This window comes from Amblyomma mixtum, chromosome 3 (genome assembly GCF_055824585.1).
Source record: "Amblyomma mixtum isolate Tamu chromosome 3, ASM5582458v1, whole genome shotgun sequence".
In the NCBI taxonomy this organism is placed as follows: domain Eukaryota; kingdom Metazoa; phylum Arthropoda; class Arachnida; order Ixodida; family Ixodidae; genus Amblyomma; species Amblyomma mixtum.
Window position 1 is genome coordinate 243,782,564 of NC_143014.1, and position 25,949 is coordinate 243,808,512.

Consider the following 25,949-nt stretch of genomic DNA (forward strand, 5'->3'; position numbering starts at 1 on the left):
AGACGTGGGTTCGATCCCGGCCGCGGCGGTTGAATTTCTTTGGAGGAGAAAATCTAGAGGCCCGTGTACTGTGCGATGTCAGTGCACGTTAAAGAACCCCAGGTGGTCGAAATTTCCGGAGCCCTCCACTACGGCGTCTCTCATAGTCTTAGTCGCTTTGGGACGTTAAACCCCATAAACCATAAACCAAACCATTCCTTACTTTACCCTTACTGCGTCCAGTTCTCTAGTATTTCTCCTTTTTATTCCCTTCTTCTTTATCTCATCATCCTCCTTGTGACGTTAGTCAGTTGGAGTTCCCTTTTTTTGATCTCTTTATTTAATTTCCTTTTTCCCTTTATGGACGGTGATCTAATTTGTCGAGTACCAGAGTCACAACGTCAACAAGAGTTTGAGAATTTCGAAAGCTCTCGACTCGAATAGTAAGCAAAACACCATTAGACAAAGGTACAAGGCGGCCGACGATGTCCTGCAGCCTCTTTGTGCCAAACCAGTCGATTCAACCTGTCAAGGAAGGGGTTCAGCTCTTTCTTTTCTTTTTTTTTTTTGACGAAAACCACTCAAAGAAACGTATTTCGTACAATTTGGTTACGTTAGCAAGCAATGTCAGTCGGCGGCTCTGGCATCAGACATGAGCTTAACCAAAGACAAGAGGGAAGAAGAATGAACCGAGGATAATTCAAATCTGCAGTCCGTTCTTCACTGCTACGGCGGAAATTTCGGCAAGCAAATGCTCAACAGGATGGGCCATATAAACGAAGTCATCAACTCGAGCTCTATCCTCGCAACACCGCCGCTTCTGACAATGATGCAGGTGTGAAGAAAGAGCACAGTCATCAGTCGCCAGTCCTGTCTTATGTGTGTTGTCTCCGTCTTTTAGCGCCAGTACGCTTTTTGCGTAAACATGTCATCAATCTATTCGCCCCTTATATTTTGATAGCTGGCAGGCTGACAATGAAGCATAAATATGCAATTGGTTGAGCCATAAATATTGCAGTAACATGCTTTGCTTTCGTACTGAACTTTCCCCCAGTTTACTGAAGTCCAGTCATGTAACGCAGTGGCAGTCAGTGGAGGCAGGAGTTTTGAAGCAACGCACACCGAATCCCTTCAGAAGGCACTGAAACGTTTCCGATTACAGTGGGGTTTCTTTATCTCTAAACTTTTCCTTTCTCTCGGTACTGCTATAGCCGAAAGGTGCTATAGCCGAAAGGGCAAACTCGAGCAGCACGAGCAGCTCCTGCAATCACCTGCCTGTCATCCTTCGACAGGCTGCGTTTTTTTCCGTAGTTTTGTGAAATGCAGTCGTGAGTGTGTTTCCCTGTCTTCTTGTACATGCGTTTGAGTTACGCAACACAAACCACTAATGCTGCATGGCAAGCGATCGACAGGAAGGTAAACAGGCCAGGAAGTATGCTCCAGAACCTTTTTGAACATTTGTCGCCGTGTTTCACGTTTCCTGTCCCGAATGGATGCTCTAAAACACCCTGTCTGTCGTCCGGTTCAGTGTGTTCTGGGCTTCGCTAGAACTCCAGCGAACGACAATAGTAGCGCACTCTCACGTCATAGATGTCTTATGAACCTCTCCCCATAATCACAAAGCTTTTCGCATGTGTCCTTGTAAGTAGTATCAGCTCGTAATTGACTGATCCCCGTGGGACAGAATCTTGGACAGCCAAAGAGTCGACTTTGTCAGACGCATGTTCCAACTAAGAAACAGTCTTATTAGAAACATATAACAGAAGCTTTTAGTCACGGTCCAGGACTCTTAGTTTACCAGTAATGAGACATTCTCGATTCACTGTACATATATATTATACTATCAAATCTGGTGGCTAGTTAATTTATTTTCATCTTACTTCCATCAACCATGGGGAAGGCGAGGCAAAAAGCTGCAGCAGCAGCTTGACTGGTCCTCGTTCCCTACAATGCAACAGCAGCACACGTTGTACAGCTCGACAAACATTGCATATAAATGTAAAAAGATAATAATAATAAACGTACAGCTCGAACAGTATAAAATCATACACAAAGCAACAAATTCATAACCAGTAAAGGTAAATACACTGAACGCCAAGAACACGATCATTTTGCTGACACACGAGATTCGTACCTTCAACCATAGCGCCCATCGCCGAATCGGAGGCAGGCCCCGACCCTCAACACTCGGGGATGCGTATGTTCAGGCAGAGTGTAAGAGATACAGGAACAACCGATTGCCTACAAGCCATTTCACATTGGCCTTCTTCGTGCGCACAATACGTTTGCCTGTAAGATATATATTTTATATGATGCTTATCTGAAGTGCTGTGGCGTGGAAGCCGGTTTATGATTGACAGAAGATTACCCCCAAGACAACATACTTATCCGCTGCTACCTCAAGCGCAGCCCATTATTTGTTCATTTTTTGATTAAAATAAACCAACAGGGCGACAAAGTCCCCAAAGAATGAAAGCCTTTGATTGCCCTTGTCAGTACTTCCGGAGCAGCGATCGTGTTATCATGAACATATGTGCGGCGACTCTAGCAGGCATAACGGTGACAGCCGAACACTGATAAAAGGGGCGTGCCGCTGTGGCTCAGTGCCAATAGCGTTCCGCTTCTGACCACAAGTTCAGTTACCAATCGTGGCAGCGACATACCAACGCAGGCGAAGTGCCCAGACGGCCGTGTGCTGATCGAAATTTTGGCAAGCGTTGAAGAAATTCGTATGATAAGTATCAATCCGGAGCCCTTCGCTACATCGTGCCTTTTGGTGGACGTGTATAATATTAGCACGAAATCGCAAATGTTATCTAATACCAATGAAAGGAGAAAACGCAAGTGGATGACGACCAAAATCAAGGGCGCCTTCGACCCAAAGCGCTGCGCGTAACGTGCGCCATGCACCAGCCTCCAGTTTCGCAACCAATGTCACTCCCATGGCGCGAAATTCTGGCGAACAATGCCCGGCCCAGCCCTCGCTGTGCAGAGACGTCGCCGAAAGTGGCGCGTGCAGCCTTTCTTTCGGCGCCCGCCGCGGGAAACCGCACCGTGATCTGCGGCCTGCGCGAAGGACCAGCCCCGCCGCGGTCCCATGCCCATTGGCGCGAGACGTCTGCTGCGAGGGCTGTTGTGCCCAAACTCACGCGCTCACAAGCCTAGAATTGGCCCGGGCGGGAACAAGAGCGACCTGTTTGGTCAGCAGCTGCGCGCAGTCCCGCCTCGGTCGCGATATATAAGGGCCATTGTTCCGCACTCGGTCGATCACTGTCTCCTCAGGAAGCCGCACGAATCGCCCCGGCAGCCGCACCATGAAGCTCTACACGGTAAGGGGCGCACTGCTTCTCTTTGCTCCCGCCGCCGGAACTGCTCTGGTGGAGCCGCTGCTCGCCTGCCGGCGGGTGCTTCGCGTGAGCCGGACTTCCACCGCCGCTCCCCTTCGCCGTCTCGCACGTGCGAAAGCGAGATGGCGAAAGAACTTGCGGTGGTGGACGCTAGCGCGCATGCGAGGGGCTCCCGTTTGTGCTGGTGAGCCTCTTGATGACAGAGAATTTTAGCATACAGTTACCGTGTGCCCCTGCTGTATACCGCTACCCCGGGGCCGTCTGCGCATGCGCTGTTGGCGGCTGGCGGTAGCGGCTTGCGGTAGTGGTATACACAGTAGCTGTACGCTGAAACCCTCATGCCCACAAGCAACACGATTGTAAAAACAGCTTAAAGGAACTTATAGAACGCTACTTTCGCGATTTGTCGTGAAAGCGCTTGCTTATTAACAATGTTCGTTCCGTAAGCACGTAAACGCTCTGTCGAGTGACCAGTGTGATGGCAAGAGAGCTCTTGGAAAGAATATCTGCTTTTTCTGAAGTAATGAAGGACATATACTCAACTTCTTGCCGTTTTCGAAAGCGACGTTCTGTCTCTAAAAATATTCATACCAAACAATTCTGGACAAAAGCATTTTTCAATGGGAAAGAGTTTATGAGCGCAATTTTTTCATGTATCCTACTATTTCACTTTAACAATCAATACATCCGCAGATCTCCCGTCGGCAGGCTAGCATTTTTTGCTATTAATGTTTTTGCGATCGTCAAATGCGTTCCCCATTGGTTTTCTATGGCAGTGTTAACTGCTCGATGCAAAATACGGAAAAACTTCAAAAGAAAGGTTTGTCCAATGTTTGTCCAAGAAAGCTGGACTTATTTGCGTCGATTTCATTGCGCTTGTTTTCACAAAAGACAATTAGGAAAAAATGAAGTCATCGTGCTTGGAGTATCATCTCAAAGTACGGATGAATATTAACCAAGTTCTGGCGCTTTCCCGCTTCCCATCTGCAGTATTTTGCCCTTTTTTTTTGCGGTCTTCTGCGATACGATTCTAAAATTCGTTCCAAAGCAGACCTCGCGCTTTACCCCTTTTCTAGGGGGTCAGGATCACACCTTCCTTTTCTATCGTGTCCCCTACTGCGCAGGAAGTCACCTAACGTAGTCACCAAGCGTCGAAACGATAGCGCACTTTCGAAAACACCTAACTGCTAGTGACAGAGGACCCCTTCGTACGTCTTTCCTAATATGCGCCAGCTCAGCAAATAAAACGGACACCATGCCTCCAAGCACAGGTCCGTGGCATATACATTCAAACTGAACGACGCACAGTCTTTGTTCAAAATATACAGCGCTTGCGGTTTACTTCTAAGGCGCGGAAGGGGTCTTCGGGACGCTGGGGACAAGAATTCCTCTCACATTCGAGAGATTTCGAACGCTGAAAGTACAAAATTAGCCACACTGCTAGGCCCGGAACCATATACAGTGGCCTGCCTAGTTGTGACAAAGGCTGTACATCGCAAGTTTGGATTTATCGTATAGCCAGAGCGTCATTTTAGAAGTTATTTGAGCTATTTGAGGTTCTCACTTAACGACGTCGTCCGCCCAGCCTAACAGCTAGTTCCTTGTAACGACAGACTACAAAATTCCTAGTCTCATGCGAAACTTCCACGCCGTTTGCATCAACGTTAGCGTAACAAGCAGCGAAACCGAAACTGCGCCGAAATATCGTTCCTTCCGACACGCGCACGAAGCTTTTACGGTCTGCCTAAACTGGTTGCAGCCATAACGAGCGCCACTAGCCCCAGCTTCTTAATCCACCTAACTGCACGAGGAAGGATACTTCCGTCCAGCTGCGAGTGCTATTTTGGGTGCGCAAACTTCGTACCTGCTGTAATAGGGCTCGCAAACGTTATCCTCCTCGTTTCGCAGGTCCTCCTCCTTGCTGCCCTGCTTGCGGCTGCGATGGCGGGCTACCACTACGGAGGCTACGGCGGCTACGGAGGAGGCGGATACGGACACGGCGGCTATGGATACCACCCAGTGGGTCGCAAGTTCTTCTACCACACGCACATCAACCACGGCTACGGCTACGGCCACGGCCACTATGGTTGACGTTCGAGCGCCGTAAGAGGCATCCAAAGACCCCAACCAACCTTGCCCGGGCTGTCAACCACTTTGCAGCTACGAATTAAAAGAGATGGTTCCTACACTACACTGCCTGCCTAATTGTCTCGTCAGCACGCACAAACTTTGCCCAGCAGGGCATCGCGCTTATCGCTTAAACCGCCACCAACCTCAGGCACAAGTTGAAGGCAAGGATAAGCTTTCGGTGCATTCAGTGACTTGCATCAACGCTTAAGCGTTTCCCGTCCTCCGTCTCTTTAACTAGACCTTAGAATCAGCCAGTCGAAGTAAATACTTCGATCGGCACACTAGAACCACAGCATGAATCGAAAAGCGACCTAAGACAGCCGCCGAACCCGTAGCGAGCGGCGCATGTCTTGCACATTCGCTTCGCTTTGCCCTCTTCGCCATCTTATTTCCGAGTGCGATTTCCGGGTCGGCACGAGAGTTGCGGCAATCGGCTCGCGTTTTTCAGCCCCCGTAACAGAAATCGGCGCGCCTGTACTGCACTGGGGGGCGGCTAGCGCGGAGAGGGGGCCGCCCAGCGCCCCGTCGCCCATTCTCCAGCGAGCAACAACACAATGGGCCGCCGCGCGCGACGGCGAAGGTGGTGGCGCCGAGACACGCCGGTGCCGCGCGAGCAGCTTCCGCATGAATTGCGCCGAAATCAGCCAAGTGGGAGCCGTTTCTGGGTCAAATACAGCCGCGCGAGCCCCGCGCGAGTTTATTCCACCACTTCCGCGCAGAACCACTTGAGCGTTGCAAGGGCGCAGTTGACAAGGAGGCCGCGCCGCCCCCCCACTGCGTCAATGCACAAGCGATGCGAACGAAACAGGCTCAGATCTGTCCCCCTTGTATCGCCCTTTGTGGCTACAGACGTAAACGTTTCGTGGCCGGAAGGCAATCAAAACGATAAAACTCCGGTCGCCGCAACTCACGTGCCCCATATGTTCCCCGCGTGTGTAATAACGAACACAACCCCTTCTCCGTGCCTCGATTCCGCTTTTACGTGGAGGCCGCGGAAAAAGTGATCGGTTGAGAAAAAAAATGGCTGAGCAAATATAAAGGCCGGCGTTATACGGGCATATGACGGCAAAGAAGATACAAAAGAAAGAACACCTCCCGGAGCAAGTTTTAAGCGGATGAGAAGAGGAGGCTTCACAGAAGTATCTGTAGCTAACTTGCCACCCACTCCGCGGAAATAAACTAGCGATAGTTCTTCAGTACAGCTTCATTCGAGCGCAGCCTACGCCATGAAGCTTTACTACGCGCATAGCGTCCAAGGGTTTCGAATGAAACTGCTACGTGTGCTCATGGCGAAAATGTAGGTCATGCCACACAGCTTTGCAGGTCAGGGCTCAGGAAAAACTTTCTTACTAGCCAAACACGCGACTGAGTCGGGTGACTCAAAAAGACGTGATCAGACAGCAAGTGCAAAGAAGCGGCAAAAGAAAAAAAACTGGCCGCGGTTTTCATGCTAGCTTTCCGCCGCCGTGCCATTCGTTGGAAATGTTCATGTGGTGCGCGAACATCCACGAGGGCAGTGCCGACCAGTCGAACAGTTGATGGCCCAGAATGTCCACGCTGACGAGGACGCAGGTCGTGATTAGCGCTTTCAGAGCAAGCCCGTAGAGCAGCTGCGCAAGTGAGAGCCACAAAATTGTCTTAGGGATTTGCCGCGGTGGTTCACTTGATGTGGCGTTAAGGCCGATTCACACGACGGACCGTTCGCCCGCGGCCCGCGCACTACGTGTGCATGCGTCAGCACATTTAGGGGCGCGCTCTCGGCCGCCATCCATCCATGCATCCAGCGCGCCTCTCAAAGTGCTGACGCACGCACACGTAGTGCGCGGGCCGCGGGCGAACGGTCCGTCGTGTGAATCGGCCTTTAAGGGCGATATCGTCGACAAATGCGCGGGCGGCGCACTTCGATGGAGACTAAGTGCGCACACCAGAAAACTTCACAGGAATTGCAAATCTGGTTCGCGTTAGAAATACTTATCTTTGAATCTTTGCTAAAATAAATTTGAATCTACATTAACACTGAAATAATCCAGCACCCTTCGCTACGACGTATCGCATTGGCATGGTGCAGGCTTGGCGTGTAAAAATACACCTCTCTTTTGAGAGTAAGCTGTCTCCAAGATTCCCAAAAAACAAATGATGATCTATCTCGTCGCCGAGAGTTGACATAAGCAGGAAATGCATTGTAGAAAAGGCGCATAGCTCATTCTAGAGCGACTCGTAGATGGTGGTATACGCCCTCGGGTATATTGGTGAAGACTTTCGGCAGCTGAGCATGCCTCGCGTTCGCCCGCCTATGTTCATCGCGCTAGACAGCGCACATGATGTACCTGGCTGTTTTCGAGGCATGAGGATCCTACGATCTCAGCCATTTTTTTTTCTTTTTTTGGTTTTAGTTGTTTTGTTGTTTTTTTACACTGTATTCGGCTGGCCGAGTATTGGCGCCGGCAAAGCTGCTGTTTTGGAACCGGCGGCGGTTCGAATCTAGGTCGGGGCTCGACTTTTTTTTCCGCTGGATGTTATTCTGACGAAAAAGTTCAGAAGTTTTCGAATATGTTCGGCTTCAGGTCCACCGCAGTTTCCGGACGGTATAATGATAGACGATCAGCTCATAACATGCCCACGCCAAGCTATTGCTCAAAATCAAGGTGACATAAAGTCTCCGCGGTCACGCGTATTTCATTCCACTGTCAATTCAGCTATAGGGACATACGCACTTCTGTATAGTAGTCGTATGGGCAAAATAAAAAAAAACTCTGAATGAGGGATTCTGTTCCTTTCAGGGCAGCTGCGTGCCTCCAGAAGATTAATTCTTCGAAAACATAGCGCAAAAGAAGGACACGGAGGAACAGAACTGGACGGGACAGGCGTTATGTTTTCCTATGTTGGTCCTTTTTTTGCGCTATGTTTTCAAAGAACTGTCACCAACTAGCCCAAACCTAGCTACTGTTACATCAGAAGATTAAACTTTACATCTAATCTGGGCTTTGGCTGGCGTGCGCAATGAGTCCGTTGGGCGCTTACTATAGATCGTACGGCTCTTTCATTAGGGAGACATCGTATGAGCGTAGCTGACCATAGAAAGCGGTCCTGTGTTGGTGAGCTCGCTGAGCAGGGCGATGCTGACTCGTGCCGTCGGAATTATCACGGGACTGGAGGCAGCCACGGTGAGAGGCAGAGCGTAGAACAGCGGGTTGCAGGGCTGAGCCACCGCCTGCAAGCGCCATTGCGTCACAACGCGCACTGACCACGCGCGACTAGAAATGGAAACATGGATTGCGGCCGATCACATGACATCGCATGCAGTGAGAGGGAGGGCCTATCGCTTACAGTGGCACAGAAGCACCTCCGGAGAATTCTGGAGCAGTGCCACGAATGGCCCGTCATCGGAATTACAGCCTTAAAAAACGAAGCTACACGCAGAGTTTTAAACGAGTGCGAAAAGCCCCGCTGTAACTTTACTGATACCTATAGCAACTGTTGAGCGGCCAAAAAGCTATAAAAAAAAATCAAATGGTACCGGGGGTGGCAGATGAACAGCAACATACTACGAGGATTCGAGAATGGTTACTCATGTGTGCGCTACAAGTACCTTTTTTTTAATATTTGTTTAAGAAGCTTTCTTCCGGACGAATACTGCCATTTTCAACTGCAGTGCACAAATAGCCATGAAATTCGTTCTCCTGTGTAAACTCACTGTTCCATTTGATATTGCGCCTACCTAGATTTTGCTAGTAAAGAAATAAATCAATAGTCACTAGTGCAGCTGAAATGAATATTTAAAAAAAAAAGAGATCACAGCATGTAACAGGTAGTATTCGAAAAATCATCTGCACGTTATTGACTGCAGGGCTCTGCTAATTCAGCCCCAGCACCATTCGTTTCCTCTACTTTTACGGACATTTGTATGCATGAACACGTAGCTAATGCTGGCAAGCGCGTACGCGTCGAACCCACATAACGTAGTGTTCTTTTCGCTTTTAATGGTCTTAAATGCGTGATAATGTTAATCATAAAATGTCAAAATATATTACGCCAACTTAACGTCGATATGAGAAATATTCAAAAGTATTCAGTTAACGAGACGATTTATTAATGAACTTAACACTGAACTCAGGTCACGACGCGGATCTCCTGGTGATTGCGCCTATTCTTTTTTTTTATTTGTTTGTCAGTGCAGTCCGATTCTGTTCACAAGCACCATCGCACAAGTGAATCGGTGAGTCGAATATTTGACGCAACTCACGCATACGAAGAGACCTTGGCAAACAAATCTGCGAACTAGCCGGATCTTTCCAGCTGTCAATCTACGAAATCTTGACCCATCTACATCTTGCCCCGGTCTAGCCATAACTACGAATTTCGCGTCACATCCTGTTAAACCAATTAAAGTATGCGTTACATGTCAATCTTTTATGCCCGTGGTAATTGAAACAGAGGTTACTTTCCTGCCTTTCCTCCCATTCAGAACAGTGCCCTTTGCGTCTCTTATCTGCTGCTGTTTTCTTTTTTCCTGTCCAACATTTACGTTATAACACTCGTTTTTGCAGCGCTTTTGTGTCTTGAAAACGAGCAAATAAATACGACGGACACAGAAATGCAGGTGCCAGTGGTGTTCCATTTCGTTAGGCTTTCATTCAGTGTACTATTACACTACAGCGCCGTTTCAACGTGGTGACGATAATAATACCATGTTCACCAAACATTATCATTTGTCTCCTATTAAAGTACAACAAAAAGCCTTTGTTCCTTCAGCGATTGCATGGTGGATCCACCAAGATTATGGTAGGCCAATCGGTTCAACGAGTTGAAAAATCTAAACAACGAGCCAAACAAACACAACACAAGACGGAGAACTTCGCAGGACAACTTGGCTGAACCAGGAACTCAGTCGTTAATTCAGGAGCATTCAGTGCCGCGAACTGCTCCTTCTTGCTTTGCGCCTCTTCAGCAGGTTTTGCCTCTCCGAGTGCAGTGGATGAACTGAGCCACCATAAGTGCAAATTAAAGGCCCCCCTAAAGGGTGTACAACGCAAACAAAGGCTGTTCTTTTCATTTCTCATTAATTTAGGCACACTTTTGCAAGGGACTGAAATCAGTGTAGTGTTAACGCCAGAGAATTTCAAGACGGCGTGTTAAAAAGAACCAGTGAATGCAATCTGGAGATGGCAACAGAGCTCACCATTTCCATCGCCACAGGCAGGAGTATTCGGACGGTGTTACAGCTGCTCAACAGCTCAGCCATCATGGAAGCACAAACCGTTAAAAATGCTTGCGGCAGTAGTCTGTTGTGGCTCTCGAGGGTCTTCAAGGCCTCCCTCAGCCATGCTAAGAACTTTGTGCTCTTGAGGTCACGGAACAAAGAAAACAGTAAAAATATTAGACACGTTCACCGCCAATTCGATACTTTTTAACGCTGCAACGATCAAACAGTACGCGGAGACTACAAAATTGAAAAAAGAAAATGTTTTAATGAGTATAGTAGCAAAGATATGAAACATAATTTTCTTCTGAGGACAGCTGATTCTAGACCGCATGAAAAGGCCGTCGTACGGACAAAATAGTCGCACAGCAGAAAAAACGCAGAAGAAGAAAGAAAAAATACCCAGGTCGTTCGCCTTTTTTTTTTTTTTTTTGCACGAAGACTTGGTATCGCTAGTTGTACCGCCGAAAGTACTGCAGTCCCACCCAATCCTCCGTAAGTGAGCCTACTCAGAGGCCCACCTGCACCGCGTGACGAACTTTCGAGAACTCGCGGCATGTCCCTTGGGGCCCAGGCCCAGCTTGATGTCATTTTCAACAGCCACTAAGTGAAAGATGGAGTTTTCGGCCGCGACATACTGCTGTTGACTAAAATCTTGTTGTGGGCTAGTCTCATTACGCAAATTACGTCGGGTAAACTACGTCGCAGTAGTAGCATGTCATTCAAATTTAAGCAGCGCCCGAAAATGCGAGGACAACGAAGAAATAACAGTACAAGCGCGATAACCATACTTATTTACAGCTATCTCTGAAAATCGCTTTGTCCTGTTGTCAAGCCCATGTGACTTTCTCATTCGACCTCCTTACTTGTGTCACATCAAATGTTTTGAGGAGCAAGCTATAGTCGCCGACTAACCGTACCAAACTCCAAGAGGATGCAAAATGACCGCTACCCGTGCTATTCGTAGTTGTTCCTTTCTGAGCTAGCCGCTCGCCTCAGCGAAACGAGCGCACGACCAGCTCGAAGAAAGAGAGCCCATACGCTACCTTGACGATGGAAGAGAGCGTGAAGGTGCTCCCGTAGGTGAAGACGATACCCCACGGTACTCTTTGGAATACAGGGCGGACGCTCGAAGTCGTGGGCTGGTCGCTCCCTCCCCAGGAGAATGAGAGCAGAGCCACGGTGATGAAAAAGTCCAGGTCCAGCTTCTCGTACTCTCTGCAGGTGAGGCGGGTGGATGCGATACGACACGCAAGTGGTTATTCCGCACGAACGGAACTGCCGGTCAAATAATGTCCGCGTCTTTTTTCGAATATTATGCAAAAAAAATATGGATTAGCTTTTGCGCGAGATGCACACAAAGGCTCACGGAAAGCGTAATATTGTATTTTGCCGTGTAAAAGTCACTGTTACTTTTTTTTCGCTCTCTCTCTCTCCTGTATTCCGCCGACGCGGAATTTAGGAAATGCGCTAGTGCATTTCCGGCGCGTCGCCCAAGAGAGCGCCACTGAGTCTTTTTTTTTTACGTCAAGTATCAGCTTAAAACACGCAAGAACCGTGCGCGGTTTACGCTATAGCTTTGACATGCTGTAAGAGGGACTTCTCAAGTCCTGCAGTAAGCTTATCAAATCGGATTGTCCCAGCTACTGAAGGTGGACGAGAAGGAGCAGCAAGTACCATTTCTTGGGAAACTATTGAGTTGTCACTACTGAGTAAAAATGGCAAGAACTGCAATGCGTCGGCCCCCCACCAGGTCCCTCTAACCTTGTGTAGTTTAATCAGGATAGCAGCTAGCACAATTAAACCTTATGAATATTTGCAACCGATATCACGTAGTTGTTCATTACTGCCGGGTTATATGGCTATGTAGCAGCGGCCAGCGAAGGGCTACATCACGTGATGGTTCCCGTGGTGGTTCGTACGTTACTGAAGAAGAAAAAAACTGACTTCCTCTCCCGCATACGAGTATCTGGCGGTGACAATACGCATATGGAAGCGCGACTTGTGCACAAGTGTGGTTTATGCCTAAAATTTTCACTGTTAAGAGCAGTTTACGAGGCGAGGTTTACGAAACAAAATTGTGTTCTTTCTTTGCAGTAAAATTTTTATTCCGTTTAAGAGTACAGGCTTCTCGGTATATTTTAACGTTCTTTGTATGTGGGCGCGTTTTTTTCCGTCGTGCTTTCTTCTGAAATGCGTCCACGCACGTTCACCCGCTACGAGTGCCTTCCAATAAATAAATCTCAGGGGGAGCACTTAAATCACCTTACGTGCAGCAAGGCGAATGCCTTTGTGCCATCCTGCTGAGCTCTATGGGACGCTTCTGATTCTTCACTGTATGCATTTGGTTGGTGTTAAGATCGTTATAGCCGATTTCGAGTTACGACCTACTAAACCTTCGTTATATCTGGTGTGTTCGTTACAACCGATTTCGAGTTACAACATGCTACACCAATGTACAGTTAATTATTAATTCATCAGCCATTTTCGCTATATCCGGTACAAATTTTTCGTTATGTACGAAAAGCTTTTTACAAAAAGCTATGTACGAAAAGCGATTTTTCTGACACCAACGCATACAGCGCAAGACAACAAATCGTTTGACGCCACTTCGAATGTCCTACGTCAATTAGTTTGAACGTAATGGAGGTTTGAAGTTCCAAGAAGTCACGGTTTGGGGAACCAAAGCTCGTAGGTGCCAATCCCTATGATATGCTACACTTTGAGTCGACAGTAATCTTATGCTACGTAACACGCTGAATCGTTTGGTACCATTCCGAATATTCTACACCAACTAGGTGGTCCACAATCTGTGTACTTATGGTGCCATCCACTGGTCAAACTTGACTTCTTCACACACACGTGTTTAAAGGGTGTCCAGGCTAACTTTAAACAAGGATTAAAAAATAAGAGAGTTGAGGTAGGCCAGGGAAACCACTTAAATACAGCCGGCTTGCACATCTTGGCAATTTTTTGTATTGATATTAATCAAAGAGTAATTAAGATAATTTTTCTAAAAAAATATTGACTTTAGACGGCAGATGTGCACAGCAAAGTTGGAGCGCACCTTCACAAACCCCCATTCTATTTATTTGCGATAAAGAAAGCCACACGTGTATCGTTTTTCCGAGCTCCAAAGAAAGTCCGCGAAATAGAAAAAAAGTACGTGACTAGCGCATTCACGCGCCACGATTGTGCTGCTCTCGACCCTGGCTTGAGTGAACGAAATCAGCTGCTGGTATGGCGCGACGACGCCGCTGCTCCGGCAGGCCGAGATATCGACGGTGGTTGCGACGCCCGCGCGAGCCAGTCTGCAAGCGTGACGGCGCAAGTTGCACCGCAACCACCGTCGACATATCGGGCTGCCGGAGCAATGAGGCCGTCGCGCCTTGCCAGCAGCTGATTTTGTTCACTCAAGCCAGGATCGAGAGCCGCACAATCGTGGCGCGCGAATGAGCTACTCACGTGATTTTTTTTTGTATTTCGCGGACTTTCTTCGCAGCACGGGAAAACTATACATGTGAGGCTTTCTTTATCGCATATAAATAGAATGTGGGTTACTGAAGGTTCTCTCCAACTTTGCTATTCACATTTGCTGTCTAAAGTCAATATGTACGCGTTTAGAAAAATTATCTTAATTCCTAATTAATTAATGGCAAAACACAAAATTGCCTATGATGCGCAAGCCGGTTGGTAGGTGTATTAAGTGGTTTCCCTGGCCTACCTCAAATATATACTATATACCTGACGTCGACCTGTGCCGTCATGTTTGAAAGCTGAAGTCTCGTCTCCATTTCTCCGTTTTGTCCTTGCAGTGCAGCGCTCAACACGTTTCGCGAAATGGCTTCGAACGTACGCTTTTAGCTGTGTCTTCTACTCCGGGCATACTCACTGTCCATTGAAGGTAGCCTCTGCAAACAACGTGCAGTATATGGCCAGCCACATGCCAATCACAATCACTTGCACGAACTCCGCGAAACTGCAAGAGCAAGTGACACCATCATTTGCCTTTCTTTTTCTTCTATTCGAATATTAAACGTTCGTGTTACTCAGCTCAAAGCAAGCTCTCTCCAACCTCATTGTGCCAAAAATGGGCGGGAAAAGTCGTCGTAGGAAAATTTTAGAATAATTACGGCTGAAATATCTCTTAGAGGAGGTGTAAGCAATATAGGCTCACAGGCATAATGCTACACACAGGCTTCGAACAACACACCCTATTTGTAATCCACGCATTTCAAACCATTGTCCTCCGCGTTTATCCGAGTTCTATCGCATTTTCACCAACTTTTGGGATTTCTAAAGATTCTAAATTCACGCAATTACATGACCAGGCTACCGACAGGCATTTTCTTTACATTTCTCAGTCGGATATGACCTAAGGCGAATTCTAATAGGGCCGCTAAAACGAGAGTATGTGTACAGAGCGTGTTGGACACACGCAGTGCGACACACGCAGTGCACATATACGCTGGTTCCTAGTGGTCCTGTTATTAGAATGCGCTGATAGTACGCGAAGCAACTCGAGCTACTGTGTTCCCGCTAACCATAATGAAGACAGTACTGCAGCCTAAAACAAGCTTATAGCTAACAACTCTTAAAAGCTCAAATTACATTAAAAAGTTGCGGCACACTCCTAATAGTCAGTGCGGCCTCAAAGTGGCCGAGTCAAGAACAATATAAATGTATCTTTGCATTTCGTACACCAGGCGCTAAACTTCTCGGGTCTAAAGGACGGTGTTAAGAAATGCTCTGGCAATCTTACGAGGCGATGCAACAGGTCTCCGTAGCAGTATTGGTTGTATATTTCACGGCTACAACGATCGCCTTACCGTTGCGGGTTTGAATTTTATTTCGCCGTTGCTTTTATGTTAACATGCTGCATGGGCTTCTCGTGTGTCGAGGCATCTGAACGGTGGAAGTGAGTGGATGGGTGGTGGTTAGGGCCATTTGAAAGGTGATGGTGGGTGACCGGTGGTGGGTAAGCTTCGGTAGAGTGGAGGTGGGTTGTTTGGTGGAGGGTGAAGGATTCTGGAGGGTGGAAGTGGGTGGAGGGCAACGGTTGGCGGAGACATCCGTAGGACGGCGGCATCACACAATACCAGACGAAGAGATTTTTAGAAAGTGAGGGTAGTAATGCAAATGCATTAAAAAAAAAAGAAATACCACACTTTGCACCTTAAAGCAGCACAAATAACAGCAATAACTTCACCATATCCTTCCACTGCTGTCCAATGAAAGGACGCGACATCACCGCGTATTCAAAAAGCTCCACAGTGCAGTGCGCGTTATCAATAGCCATGCATTATTTCCCGGGGCGTCGGCCGCGAATACACAAGCAGCGAGATCGACTCACTGGTCTTGGCACTGTAATGTGCTTTTCCGCCAGGTGCTGTCTGTCTGCTGCTGCCAGAACAATTCACTCGAGCAATTGCTAAGAATCTGTTAAGCGTCGAACTATCTTACTTCGTGCAACAACAAACGCTGCAGTTATAAGAACAGGACAATTTTGGCCTCAGTTATCACTAATTCTGAAACTGCGACAGCTAAAGAATCGTATACGAAAGGAAGGATCGCGCTGTTATCGCGCTGTTATAAGTTTCGGGCTCCCGGTGTGACATTGAGCGCAAGAAATGCCTCTCTTCTAGCTAAGAAAGCGGCTGCCATGTCGCTTGAGCGCCCTCTATAGGATCGTTGAGCGCAACCCGATGTACTAATCCGCTTATAAAGATATTATGAAATTTAAACGCGGAAGGCTCATCCGCATATGTCCCGATTCGCTTACAGCAGCAATTACACCCTGCGCATTCACACATTGATTCACGAATGCAAGGGCAGGAACGTGAGCGAACGTTGCCCTGCAAAATGCAGAGACAGGCGCATAAGGCTGATAAACAGACGCAGTGGTTATGCGTTTGAAAAATAACTGAGAATCTCCCACGAGATTTTGTAATTCCAAGAGTGGCTGCGAATACGTCGCCTCCACGGGCAAGCGAATCTTCGAAATGCGATACCACGTAGGACCAGAGGGCCAACTTACCTTGCGACACCCAACTCGCCGCTTCGCTTTTCAATTGTCTGCCGAATTGCAGCTCTTGTCTCTACTTCTTGAGGAGCATCACTGCGAAAAAGAAAGCGCACTTCTGTGACTGGAGCTTCCACACGCCAAAAAGCACACTTCAAGGCTTGCTTCCAATATCCATTCATACACGACGCGAGAAATCAGCATCGTCATCTTCAACAGTCATCTTCAACGACAGGACAAAGGGCTCTCCCGGGTGGTCTCCAGTTAACCCTTCCCTGCGCCAGACACCTTGACCACACAAATTTCCTAACCTCGTCCGTCCACTGGTTCGTTTGCCTTCTATTGGAATCAGTGCGGTACCCTAAGGGACTATCGGTTATCTTTTGTCCACTGCATTACTACCTTCCCTGCCCACAGCGGTTTCCTTTGTTGATTTCAGATGACATATAATTGACTCGCGTTTGTTCTTTAACCCACTCTGCCCTTTTCCCGTGTCTAACGTTGCCAACCACTTTCCTTTGAGTAATTGGCTATATTGGCCTTAATTTAATTTCAAGCCTTTTCAGTTCCAAGCCCTCTTCGCTATCCTCCAAGTTTTCGATTCATAGATGAGTACTGGATACAACAGCTATATGCACTTCTCTTGGGGGATGAGTAAGAAGTATTGTCGCCTATACAGACGATGAGATCCCTAAGACTTTCGCAGGCGATGGATTTTCCTGGAGCAACTGCTGCACCGTTGTTTAAGAGGAACGACCAACGCCTTTCGTCGCAATGACCGGCACTACTATAGGTCCTCTCATCGCGCGCCGGACGATTTCTCAATTAAGATTTTGGAAAGTATACGCTTTGTTACATACATTTGATGTTCTTGTTTGTTTTGCAATTTTAATGACTGCGCGCTTTTTGTTAGCCTGTTTCCGAAAAAAATACCTCTTTTTGGCTTAAAGGTTGTTTAAACTTAAAATAATTAATCCCCCAACCCTTTTCTTTTGTTTCAGCGAGAGTACACCTTACACTCGCCATTGCTTAGCTACGGCCACATGAATCTGTGTATACATCTGACTTTCAGGAGCAACAGCACTGCATTGCTGTCATATTCCTTTTCACTACAGCTACCTCCTTTCACTCGAAACACGCTAGCAATCCTGTAAAAAGTTTCAGGCAAACGGACACCGACCACGAGAAAGACAACCAACTACTAAGATTCTTTTTAAGAGTAGAGACAAGATTGCCCGGATTAGTCCAGAATTCTACCACATAAAGAAATTTCTCAGTGAGTTCTTCGGCACCCCGTCTTTATCTTTGTTTGTGGTAGCGATTGTACATTTGAAAGCGGTTAGCTGCTAGCCTTAGCGCTTAGCGCTAAGGCTAGCAGCTAACTTCTCCTTGCTAGCAGCATGACTTCTCCCAAGCGTACACCCCCAAAGAAAGCCGAGCGCCAGGCCGGGGGACGCTTGTACCCTTTTGTACCGGTGGGTGCCCGGCGGTGGGTTTCGAACCACCCACCTCCCGCAGCTGCTAGACTTAGCGCTTGTGTATGTATGTGTCGCCTATCTCGTGGTCTGCGTCTGTTTGCGATAAAACCTTTTACAAGATCGATATGCACCAACTCGACGAAAAGGAAGTTTTAATGAATTATGCGAGCAAATCCATGGTTTTCCTCCTTGGCAATAGGAAAACCATGTTTTTGCTGGCATAAGCTTCCTGGTATAGGACGTAGCTGTAGAGGAAAGAACGCTGCCAATGCGTCGCCCTGTACTTGTGGAAATCGGAGAAGGTTCAACGCTCTGAATACTGCCATCCATTCGGATTCACCCAATTCACATTCTTTCGCGCAATGCAGTGGACAAGTTTAGTAGGCGCCGTCGGCGTTTGATGAGGTCATTTAGGCAACAAAAAATAGCCTTCATTCGCTTCTAGGTAAAATGTTCAATGCTTGTCTGTTGCTCTCTTTCTTCCGAAGAAATCGAACAATTAAAAAGGACCCTTGGCTTTCAAAAGCGTGCGAATACTACTCTTTCTTTAAAACCGAATAGATGAGACGAATAGCGAAGGCATAAACCTGAACACAAATACAAATCGCCGCCGCGGTGGCTCAGTGGCTATGGTGCTCGGCTGCTGACTCAAAAGACGCGGGTTCGATCCCGGCCGCGGCGGCTAGAATTTCTTTGGAGGAGAAATTCTAGAGACCCGTGTACTGTGCGATGTCAGTGCACGTTAAAGAACCCCAGGTGGTCGAAATTTCCGGAGCCCTTCACTACGGCGTCTCTCATAGCCTTAGTCGCTTTGGGACGTTAAACCCCACAAAACCAAACCAAACAAATACAAATCGCTTAACAATGAATTGGCCTTTGTATCATTGCATGCACTTCTTCATACTCTGATGCTTGTTATTGCGTTAGAGAGCATTCTTTTATTAGAGTCATAATCCGCAGCGTCAAAAGCTGTTAGAACACAAATATTTGGTTCTTCACAAACAGCGCATAATATGCGCCGCTTTTGCGAGCTGCTCTTTGGAATGTGCTGGTATACAAGACCAGTAGTAAAATGGCAGTTTGGGCGAGTTGGTTACGCATCGTTTAATAAAACAGCGCATGGACACAGGACAAAAAAAACGGAGAGAAGACACACACGGCGAGAGAAGACACACACGGCGCTGAGCCGTGTGTGTCTTCTCTCCGTTTCTTTGTCCTGTGTCCATGCGCTGTTTTATTACACGATACAAAAACAAAATGCAAACCTTCCAAATATATAATAATTTTCGTGTCAGTGAATACAATGGCGCGCTTTTTATTCGGTTCTTTCCGAGAAAAAAAAATACCTCTTTTTGGCGTACATCTTCTACAACAAAAATTCTACACTCTGCGCAAAAATTTTAGCCAAATGTGTCATCACAGCGGGCCTATTCTCAAGTGCTACGTGGGCAAAATATATTTATATGTGTTATTAATGAGTCACAGGCACATCACTAATATGGCAATGTATTAATGTGAATATTTGTGGCCTCGACAAGAGTGGTCAGAAGGTAATGACTGAGGATGTTAATTGAATTACAGCCTTCCCTCAGTGAAGCGAATACTACATACTACATTACGGACAGTCTCTTTACTGGAGCTGGTTTTCGTCCGGAGAATAATATGTTTGTTGCGGTCCGTTTTTTCAAGACGTAAACACTTTTAAAACACTCATTTCGAAAAACGTAAACGCATTTCTAGAACCTACTGTAAAAAGGCAGCAAATATACCTGGTTTGGTTTTATGGGGTTTAAAGTCCCAAAGCAACTCAGGCTATGAGGGACACCGTAGTGAAGGACTCCGGAAATTTCGACCACCTGGGGGTTCTTTAACGTGCACTGACATCGCACAGTACACGGGCCTCTAACATTTCGCCTCCATCGAAGTGCGACCGCCACCGCCGGGATCGAACCCGCGTCTTTCGATCCCGGCCGCGGCGGTCGCACTTCGGTGGAGGCGAAAGCATATCTTTGAGAACGTTTTAAATATCCACTACCCTTCTTATTTTCTTCCATGCTAAGCGATCGAAATGCAGCGGCTGTCTCGTGAACGGAGTTTTAGAAAGAGACCCAGTACGTACTAGTGGTGAAGAAAAGTCATCCACATGAACTGCCAGTGAAGTATAATGGCAATAACTTGCATCGGGAAAAACAGAAACCACCAGTGTCTCGTTAAGATGACGGATTCTTTACCAAAGTTCCTGAAAGTAAAAAACATTAGGGGGACATTTAAGCACGGCCTTGAGGGGATGACGCGACAGTGTTAATGGTTATGTGCTACTTTCCTTCTCAATTAGTACCTCTGTTAAGTGCAACCACTAATTAGCAACACTAGGCACGCATCAGTAGGCATACTATACCGCGTGATACCCCACAAGACGCACAAGTTCTCCCTTTAGCCAGGCCTCTATGGCCGGGTAACGTTTCTGACTCGCAATCCAAGGTTCTATACCCAACTAATTGCTTCAACTTTCTGCAGCTAAATTAATTAGCTTCACATCATTATCAGTCATAGTGACGTATCAGTCCTTATAGCCACAATTTAATTAGAGTTTTAATCGTTTTTATTCACTTCATAGGTTCAACGTGTGACGTTGTTTAACAACCCTCTCGACCAATCCTGAATTAGGGTGACAACGCGCTCTGTTTTTCCCCTGAACGTCCGCTGTTCGAAGCGGTTTCACAAAATTCTCCTTGCGTGTGGAGATTAGCGGGCGTTTCGGCACACTATTTGCAGGCGTCCGTGCGGCACAGTCGAGACGAGGCGAGTGGACGTATCTGGGCTTCGCCGTCTGCTTCTGAGCAAGGCCGCGTGCCCTATAGAGCTCAGCTCCATGCGCCTAGCAATAAAATAATCAAATACAGAACAAGGTGTTCCGCAGTCACGCAGGATGCCTCGAGTGCTCAAGCTGAGTACCGCGACTTTCAAAGAATGCACCACAGGGAACGCACTTGCTCAGCCCTGCATAAAGTTACCTCCGCAAGAACGTACCTATCGAAGTAGAGAAACAACTCCAGGTTGCCCCTGTTGCTTGTCAGGTTCATGATAGACGCCAGTGCACTCGTTGTTATCACGCTGAGAAGGAGTTCTTTGTATATAAGCTGGTACCGCCTGAAAAAAAAAAAGACCCACCGAACACAGAATTACCCAATTAGTGTAAGCAGAATGCTCGAGCTTATGTCCGCCGGCTTTATAAGTAGTTTAGGTTTAGTAGTTTAGGTTATAAGTAGTTTAGTAGTAGGTTAGGTTTATGGGGGTTTACCATCCCAAAGCGACTCACACTACAAGGGACGCTGTAGGGAAGGGCTCCGAAAATTCCGACCGCCTGGGGTTCACACAAGCACACACACAGTGTTCTTCACGTGACTTGAACCAAGAATTTTAAAAAAAATGGCGCACCGAAGCTGGGCGGAATCAACGGCGTATTGTTTCCCGTCATGTGATGCTCCTCAGAGTATTTTTAAATTCCGATAATTAGCTAAGTTTAATTATGCAAAATTTGTAAGATTCACTTCAGGGTCACATGCTTTTAAGTTGTAGAGGAGGTTACGAAACAAGCGATTCAGTTTGTTGCAGCAATGAATCTACGACGTGTTCCTTTTTTCAAGCGCTTAAGGGACCCGCAAAACATTAAAGAAAAAAAAACACATGACTGTGCTCTTTCGCTACGTACTGTAGCGCTGCCAAGCGCATTCTGAATGAACGAAGTGCGCGCTCGCCGTCTGTGAGTGAGAGACCGACTCCGCTCTCAGCATAGCGCTGAAAGTGCGTCAGCACATTTTTCCTGAATATGGAAAGCGCGCGCCGTGATCTGCGATAAGTGATATAGGCAGGCCACCAACAGCCATTTGAGACAGGGTTTTATCGAGCCATCGCAGACAGAAACAAGGAAGGGAAAGCAATGAAGTCGTGCATTTCAAGGTAGCCTTCGTTTGTATGTTTCTTTTATCATATTGTAGCCCGTCGAAGTGAGCGGTATCCGCTCACTTGGCCACGGTCAGCACGTACCGTCTTTGTCAAAAGTAACCAGGCTACATGGTTTGCTTCTAATTCGTACAGTGGAGCCCTTACAGCTTCCCTGAAGCTGAAATGGTCGTTAAAGGTAAGTACTGGGGGTCTTCTTACCTTCCAACACCTTTTGATCTTTAGGAAAGCCACAAGGGCTCCACTATACAAGCTAGAAGCAAACCATGCAGCCTGGTTACTTTTGACAAAGACTGTACGTTTCGTTGGCTCAAAACACGGTTGGTAGCAGTAGAATGTGGTAGCGCATGAACGCAGCCAAATGTTCTTTTTTGTTTTTGTTTTTATCTTTCGCCGGTTTTCTTTAAATGCCGGGAAAGACCATGCAGGAGGTACCTCGGCTGCTAACCCGAAAGACGAGGGTTCAATGCCGGCCGCGGCGAACGCATTTCGATGGAGGCGACATTCTAGAAGCTCGTGTGCTGCGCGACATCAGTGCACGTTAAAGGGCCCCATATGGTCGAAATTTCTGAAGCCCTTCACCACGGCGTCCCTGGTAGCCTGAGTCTTTTTGAGGCGTTAAACTCCATAAATCAAACCAAATCATGTTGGAGATACATTCCCGCAAAAAACTGGATCGGTTCTTTCTTAACCCCCTCTACAACTTAACAAAACGCAAGTGGCCCTAAAGTGAATATTAGAAATGTTGCATAATTAATTTTAGCTAATTAACTGATCAAGTGGATTTAAAAATGCTCTCAGGAGCGCCACACGACTGGAAACAACATGTCGTTGGTTTCACTCAGTTCCGGTACACCACTTGTTTAGACACGTTAGGAGGCCTACTGCAGTTGTTCGATATAGTTTTTTTTTTTTTAGTGCACGCCGGTCTTTCCTTGAAATCGTCAGCCGCTCCGCATCGTGGGTGTCGGCGTAAAATATGAGCTAGGCAGGAGGAACTCCATGGGCATTTTCGCGAATCATTTTCACGTCGCTCAGCTAAAGTCGCAGAGCATCAGCCACTAAAACGTCGCAAACGTCGCCACGGATTCGCACTCTTACTTTCCATTCACTACCGGCGCTCGCGCGTATAGCGGCGGACGAGTTCTGCTACCGAGCACGAGAGCGCGGGACCACTTCCCGGCTTTGGAGGCTCTATTTGTGATGCATACGATATGCGGAAACGCCCTTCTGATTTCTGTGCGCATCAAAGAACCCAGGTCGCCGAAGTTAGCCATGTTCTCTGCACGGCGAGCCTCACATCTTCGCAGCGTCGGCTGATTACACTGGCCCGTGCACTGGTCCAAGCAATGGTAATGTTTGAACGTAGGCATAAACTCTTTGACCCAAATGTGTCAACATGCGCGTTGAGTCCAACCGTTGATCTTCATGGGGCGTTAAAGTTAACCATACTCTCGGCAGTCGTGCGGATTTGCTAACAAACATTACAGGTAATGTATTTCGATAACGAACTCCGAAGGACAACAGGGCCACGTGCTCCCTACTGTTCCGTCAATTCATGCAGTTCCAGCAAGCAGAACACGAAGTAGCGTAAAACGACGCGATGTCGGTATCAGTTCCAATCATTCTGTGCATTGCCGCACTTAAACAAGCACACGTACACGCCGCGCCACTGAACGATCCCTCAACACTTGCAGTACGGCCGCCGCAGTTCGGCGACTTGTCAAGCCTATATCGCGTCGCACCATCTGTCCGCGTTCAAAAGAAGCGCGAGAAGCAGCGAACAAGATCTGGTCGCGCAGTCGGGAGGCGCCATCGGGCGGAGCTAATGACCGTGTCATTAGCTTAACTAGGGTCACGGTTCTGGCAGTCTTGATGTCATAGGTAACATAAGAGGGTTCTCGCACAAATGCCGCCTTTCACTTTTTAAAAGTTCATGAAACACTGTCGGATTAAATCCAGTTGAGATTGCAGAAGGCAGCCGGTTCCAGTCGATAATAGTTTTGGGAATGAAAGAGTTAGCAAAACATGAAATATGGAATTGGATGGGTTTGATTTGAAAGGATGGTCACGGCGTTGGAAGACTGCTGATGGTGAGTGAAAGAAATCGTCATGAAGCAACGGATGAAAGTAAATTTTGTGAAAAAGTATTAAGCGAGCAAGTGTGCGACGATGGGAAGGGCTATCAAGTCCAGCACGAGCTTTTAGTGCCGTAACACTAGTGAAACGTGAGTCATCTAAAAAAAATGAAACCAGCAGCGCGGTTTTGCAGGGATTCGATGTCATCTATGAGGTAGGCTTGGTCCGGGTCCCACATGGCTGAAGCGTACTCAATTTTAGGTCGAACTAAGGTAGTATAGAGAAGTTTTCGCAACTGCGCAGGAGCATGTCAAAGGTTACGTTTTAGGAGGCCAAGAGAACGGTTAGCGGCAGCTAGAATCAAGTCACTGGGATTGTTCCAGATTAAGTCGCACTGTAGGATAACTCCTAAATACTTGTAAGTGGAAGCTGTCTCCTGGACATTTATGCGATTGAGAGTGCATGTGGTTGGGATGCGGCAAGAATTTCTTGTAAAGCAGACGAGCATTGCCTTAGAGTGGTTTACGGTCACTAGCCAGGACGAATTCCAGGTGTTAATTGAATCGAGGTCAGTTTGCAACTTGCCCAGTTCAGCATCCTTGTTCAGTCTGCAAATATTGGCGGTCAGTGTCGGTTTTAATGGCTCGGTACAGACCGCAGTCGTCCGCAAACAGTATAATTTGGGAAGAAACCCAATCTGGCAAATCATTAATAAATATCAGGAACAGCAGAGGACCAAGCACACCCGCTGTGATACACCAGATGTGACTTGAGCCACTGAAGAGTTAAAACCGTTAACAGACGGGAACTGAACGCGAGACGTGAGGAAGACTGTAATCCATGCCAAAAGCTGAGGGTCAATATTGAGATGGGATAACTTGAGAAGTAGTCTATCGTGGGGAATCCGATCAAATGCCTTGGAAAAATCGAGAAACAAAGTGTCGACCAGAATCCCGGCATCGATCAAAGTAAATAAGTCGTTAGTAAATATAGCGATCTGAGTGTCACAAGAAAATCATTTGCAAAAACCGCGCTGGTATTTAAATATAATGTGAATTTCAAGATAGTTAATGATTTGGGTGCATATGACGTATTCAAGGAGATTTGAGAATGTGCAAGTCAATGAAATGGGTCTATAGATAAAAAGATGCGAGCGGAGGCCAGATTTCAAAATGGGTATGACTAGCTGCACGCCAGTCGTGAGAGGTAGGGCCAGATGATAAGGACTGAGAAAAAAGTGCAGATACAATTTGAAAAATAGAACTGAGAAAAAAGTGCAGATACAATTTTTAAAATACTTTCAGATATGCTTTCAAGTATTTGGTTGTTAAAGCCGAGTGGATCCGTACTTGTAGTAACTTTAAGATTAGTTAGCAAAGAAAGAATACTGTCTTCACTGATAACTATTGGGGGCATAGAATAATCATCAAATGAATTGAGAACTGGAGAACAGATAATGACTTTAGGAGTGAAAACAGATGAGGAAGCGTTGTTAAAAAGCAGGAAATCATAATAATAATAATCGTAATAAAAGTGATAATCAGTAATACAGTGATTACATACTAATTTCCCAGGAATCAACACCAGAAACAAAAAAGAACATTAATCTCTGCTTTCCTCGGTTTCGATGCCTGTTGGCCTGTTGGCTTCCTTAATATGTATACATACTTGGCCTGACATGACACTACAAATTCCACCTAAGTTCTTATCAATAAACACGAGTTAACGGCAGTACATGGTGCTCGGTGGTG

The 25,949-nt window shown here is 46.9% G+C and overlaps 2 protein-coding genes across 2 annotated transcripts in view; one reads left to right on the forward strand and one right to left on the reverse strand.

The window, feature by feature from the left end:
- Nucleotides 1–3,293: 3,293 nt before the first annotated feature.
- LOC149354204 (uncharacterized) lies at nucleotides 3,294–5,417 on the forward strand. The gene is made up of 2 exons (XM_089577473.1): nucleotides 3,294–3,308; nucleotides 5,235–5,417. The coding sequence occupies exons 1-2, from the start codon at nucleotides 3,294–3,296 to the stop codon at nucleotides 5,415–5,417; spliced, it is 198 nt and encodes a 65-aa protein (XP_089433599.1).
- A 1,484-nt stretch (nucleotides 5,418–6,901) lies between these two features.
- Nucleotides 6,902–25,949, reverse strand: part of LOC149354205 (Na(+)/citrate cotransporter-like) — a 32,188-nt gene continuing 13,140 nt past the window's right edge. The window contains exons 4-11 of the mRNA XM_089575946.1: nucleotides 21,187–21,306; nucleotides 20,276–20,395; nucleotides 16,694–16,774; nucleotides 14,549–14,635; nucleotides 11,703–11,874; nucleotides 10,636–10,797; nucleotides 8,530–8,667; nucleotides 6,902–7,066 (exon numbers count right to left, since the gene is read on the reverse strand). Coding sequence (XP_089432072.1) covers nucleotides 6,902–7,066; nucleotides 8,530–8,667; nucleotides 10,636–10,797; nucleotides 11,703–11,874; nucleotides 14,549–14,635; nucleotides 16,694–16,774; nucleotides 20,276–20,395; nucleotides 21,187–21,306 — 1,045 coding nt within the window. The remainder of the gene's footprint in view (nucleotides 7,067–8,529; nucleotides 8,668–10,635; nucleotides 10,798–11,702; nucleotides 11,875–14,548; nucleotides 14,636–16,693; nucleotides 16,775–20,275; nucleotides 20,396–21,186; nucleotides 21,307–25,949) is intronic.